Source organism: Triticum aestivum, chromosome 3D (genome assembly GCF_018294505.1).
Source record: "Triticum aestivum cultivar Chinese Spring chromosome 3D, IWGSC CS RefSeq v2.1, whole genome shotgun sequence".
NCBI lineage: Eukaryota > Viridiplantae > Streptophyta > Magnoliopsida > Poales > Poaceae > Triticum > Triticum aestivum.
In genome coordinates, this window is record NC_057802.1 from 558604630 (window position 1) to 558609586 (window position 4957).

General features: G+C 44.7%; 1 protein-coding gene across 1 annotated transcript; it reads right to left on the reverse strand.

Moving 5' to 3' along the window:
* Positions 1 to 1511: 1511 nt before the first annotated feature.
* Positions 1512 to 4405, reverse strand: LOC123080468 (esterase PIR7B). Its single transcript, XM_044503395.1, has 3 exons — positions 3996 to 4405; positions 2079 to 2219; positions 1512 to 1916 (listed from the first exon to the last, which is right to left on the reverse strand). Exons 1-3 carry the CDS (start codon positions 4380 to 4382, stop codon positions 1623 to 1625), a joined length of 822 nt encoding a protein of 273 aa, XP_044359330.1. The 5' UTR covers positions 4383 to 4405; the 3' UTR covers positions 1512 to 1622.
* Between the last annotated feature and the right edge of the window lie 552 nt (positions 4406 to 4957).

Sequence of the window (4957 nt, forward strand, 5' to 3'; positions counted from 1 at the left end):
GCTGGCACTATTTTTTGGCGCTGACACTAGCTAGTTGTACATGCATCAAAATGCGTCATCATAACAACATCACCTCTCATCATTTATGATGTTATGACTACATCGACACGATGTTATTTACTACACGCATGCATACATGGCAATTTTTTCCCACACAAAGCATGGCAATTATAATTAAAACACCATGGCAAATCTTAATATGCATTGGCCATGGCAATTTTGTTCGTGTGTTTTGACATGCACAGCAATTTTTTAAAAAATTATCATACACAACATGACATTTTGTACATGGCAATTTACAATTTTTTTGGCATGGCAAATTTACCAATATTGCCATGGAAATTTTACTTTATCATACACGCAAATTTAATTTTAAACACTCATGGCGGTTTTTTTTACTTTTCATTTTTTGACACGACATTTTTTACTTTTATGGACAATGTCAAATGTAGTTTATACAACATGGCAACTTTACACTTTTTTTGGACCATGGCATGTTTCATTGCTTTTCAACCATGGCACAATTTACTTTTTAATTTTCTCACAACAAATTTACCTGCATTTTACAAATGGAAATTTACTTCAACATACATGGCAAGTTTAATTTAGGCGCTCATGGCAAATTTTATTTCTGTTTTGCCATGGCAATTTTATTTTTGTCAACATTGGAAAATTTAATATACATCCATGGAAAATCTGAGTCATTCAAGGGAATTTTCTGCCTTCATCGGACCATGGTAAATTTACTTATCAAAACACGGCAATTACTACTTAACAACATTTTTGTACACTTTTTTGTGTTCTGTGTGTATAGCAATTTTTAATCCACATTATTTTGTCTTCACTTACATTATAAATTTACCTTACAATTTTAATCGATTTTTTTGGCACCATGTATGTACAGATGGAAATTGCCACGAATATTTCCTTTTGGGTCATTAAAAAAAAACTTTTTACCCATGGCAATTTTCTGGTTTATTAAGTTGGTGGCGTTTTATTTCTTAGCACAACAAAAAATGGACTTTTATTTGTCATAGAAAAAAATCTCATCTATTCTTTATGTTTAATTACTGGGCTTTTTTCCAATTATCTTCTACAAGGATACATCCTATAGGTAGGGGCGTTGAGGAGGCGTTCAGGCTGTGGGGGTTTCCCTATCGAACGAAATCAATTGTCAAGGAGTAATGATGGTACCAAACGTTTCGTTCGGTCTGGCCCCTCCCCAGACCGAACGTTTAACTAATATCAGTGTCCTATCTTTTTGGAACATCAACACCTGGCTTCCACAAAGTTTCTTTTATTGGAACGGTTTCCAATAAGTAATCCCATCATGATCAGAACCATATTTGACATATTTGTGTTGAACTTACTCGCAGAAAAAAATATTGCTCTCTCCGTCTCGAATTACTTGTCTTGCATTTGTCTAGATACATATGTATTTATATATGTTTTGGTGTTAGATACATCCGTATCTAGATAAATCTAAGACAAGTAATTTAGGACGAAGGTAATACTATTTAACATCGTTTCCATTGATTTAATAGTATCACTGAACATATTTATTTTTAGATGAAAACGGTGTACACACATACATTGATTTCCAGGGATATATATCGTACACTTTAGCAAGTATTTAAGTTATTGGCGATCTTGACCAGAGCATCACAGAGCTCCGTAGGCCTAGAGCTCATGATGGCATGGTCAGCTCCGGCGATCTCCTCGACCTCCGTGTCGGGGCTAAACATCACCATCCAACGCTGCATCTCCTCGGTGCTGGAGCCATCAGCCTTGGCTACCACGTATACCTTCTTCACCGACCCGTAGTTGTCATCGGTGAGCAGGCTTGCATCCTTCATCACTGGATCCTTCATGAACTGGTTTCCCGGCCTCACCAACATTTTTGCTAGGGCCAAATCCTGCATCAACATTGTGAACTGAATCACTGGGTCTGCGAAAAGTTGGTAAGGTGGAGAGTTCATTGCTATAGTATATCTATCTTTGCGAATATTTTGGAGAATCATGTTGATCAGATTAGTTCATTATGGGAGATCAATAGGATGTTAAATCGTGTTGTGCACCTCAGGTGGACTTTGCTGGTAATACTTGCGTGCTAAGAAGTCTGGGCCCATTATGATTGCAACCCCTGCACCCTGGTTGTTATTGATTGGCAGCATCTCGCAGTCCATGAGTAGTCCCTTCGATGATGTTCTTCGCATGAACTAATTCCATCAACACAAGATAAGATAAAAATTAGCATTAATATTGGAGTTACAGAGTCAGAGACCAATCTTTATATTCCAACAAAAAATGGTTCATAACCTCCTTCAAACATTTATAATTTGATTACCTGTAACTTTTATTAATTTGATTACCTGTAACTTTTATTAGTACTCATTCCGTTCTGAATTAGTTATCTTAGATTTGTCTAGATACGGATGGATAGATGCATCCGTATCTGGACAAATCTAAAAAAACTAATTTGGGGTCCGGCGGCGCGGCGGGTGGGTCTCCCATCGGCGTCGTGCGCGGCGCGGCGGTGGCGACCTGCGTGAGTGAGGTGGTGGCTGCGTTGGCCTGACCGGTGGTCGCGGGTGCCGCCGGATCCAGATCGGATCCATCTGGATCCTTTCTTGGACTCCGTCGGCCGCCCCGGGGTGTTGATGATCGTCGCTGACCACGTCGGATCGTTGGATTCGGCGTCTGGAGATCTACAAGGAGTTCTTCTCGATCCTCCTTTCTGGTGGGTTGAGCCCCATGGCTCTTTCATCTTCGCGGATTTCGGATAGTGTCGTGCCGGATCCGGAGTACACGGAGGTTTGGTGGCATAGGATGGGGACCGGAGGAAACTTTGGTCGGCGTGTTCGGCCCGGCATCGGCGACGTCACTTGACGCTGTTACCCTTCCTGGAGGCGAAGCCGAGGTCCCCCCTATCCACCCCCGAACCCCTCCCGGACGAAAGTCCAAAATTCAGTCTGGATTGGGCGGCGGCGTCCTGCGCGTCGTATCCTCCATGGTGGCGCCGTCTTGGGAGGAACTGCTGTTCAGGGGAGAGATGTTGTGGATGGTGGGCTCCGAGTGGCTCTAGCAGTGGCGATGGTGTGGAGGTTGCCAGGTGGTGCGGCATTGTATCTACCGCGTCATTGACGACGAGTGGTGGCGGCATGGTGCAGCTGCATATCGACGATGGATGCGGCTGGATGGACGAGCGCAGGGTGGTCGAGCTATCTGGCGCCATGGTGGCGTCGACGGCAGGCCTGGCAAGGTCTGTGCGTCAGTACCTGCTCTGGAGATGCATCGGTGGAAGAAGGCGGCGGCAGCCTCGGTGAGTGCGCCGGACCGGCGTGTGACCCAGTCCCGGTATGTGGCTATGATGGGGCATCTGGCATTAGATGTTATGGTGCGATGTCGGTTTGGTATTAGGCTTGGACATTCGGCACCACTGCATCAAGGGGGTAGGAGTAGCAACAGATGTTGCCTAGATGGTGGCTTCAGGCTTACTGATGTACTGCTTTGTAAGTTTTTTATGCTTAATAATTAATATAGTGGCCGTATGCATCGTCCAGATGCAAAGGCCGGGGGTGCATCCTCCTTTTCTAAAAAAAAACTAATTTGAGACGGAGGTAATATTAGAGACTACATTTTGGAATATATTCGCTCTGTCCCATATTAATTGTCTTAAATTTGTCTAGAGGCGGATGTATCTAGACATGTTTCATTGTTAGATACCTCCGTATCTAGACAAATCTAATACAACTAATTTAGAGTGGAGGTAATATGTTCATAGTGTTGTAATTTTATTGACGATTATAAAATATACACGTGTTACAACAGAAACTTGTTGTCGAAGTTATATATTGAAAACACATCAAATTTTGTATATTTGACTAAGATGAGCTTGCCAGCCTCACCAACATAAGGAACTGATATAGAGATCGGGTGTTTTGGTCAACACTCAACAAAGATAACAAAAAGAAAACCATACACAATTGACATACCTCCTCGGTGGTGACGCCCATGTGCTTGCCAACGCTCGGCATCGCGGCGGCCGCGAACACGGCGGCGGCGACCTTGCCGGGGAACCTCTCCATGGCTAGCGCCAAGCTGAGCCCGCCGTGGCTGTGCCCGACCAGAATCAGCCTCTCGCCGCCCCTCTCCGGAGCCGCGGCCACCGCGTCGAGCAGCGGCCTGGAGTACTCCTCGAACGAGTGCACCTCGTCGACACGCGCCGGGTGGGCGCCGGACGCGGCGAGGTCGACCGCCGTGACACGGTGCCCCGCGGCCTCGAGCGCCGTGACCACCTTGTACCAGCACCACGCCCCGTGGCAGAGGCCGTGCACCAGGATGAAATGGTTCCTCACGCTGTTGGTCTGGGTGCTCTCCATTTCTTGCGTAGCGTAAAACCTGTTTGGTTTTGTGTTGGATGTTTGTTGCCGCGCACACGGACCGATATTTATAGTGCAAATTGGGCTTGCTCGAACGCTTATCAGTTAACAGCTTCTGCTGCAAGAAAAATGTGACGACTTGTTTTTGGACGTTCGTGCCCATGGGTCAAAAGAAGAAAATTTTATATTCGGGATCGAGTACTAAATTGCATCAGATCAACTTGATCAACAAGATAGGTAGACGAGCCACGAGACTTTGACTGGTGCTGACGCAAGGCAGATGTGAACATTATTGAAAATTCTAACTAAACAAATTTGGAGGGATGTCCGTTCTGCACACGTCAGCACCACTTTGTCAGCTGAAGTAACTGCCCACAAGTTAATCACTAAATGTGCAGGCTAATTTTGTTAAACATAGTAATTGTAATGTCTCCCCTGTATGAACAAACAACAAAGACAGCGGGACAATCTCCTTTCTGGTGCCGATATCTTTGGTTTGCCACCACATCCTCCGTTCTCTTTGAAGAGTTGAGAGATTTGCTGCAATTATACTGATCCCCCGGAGCTATGTGTCG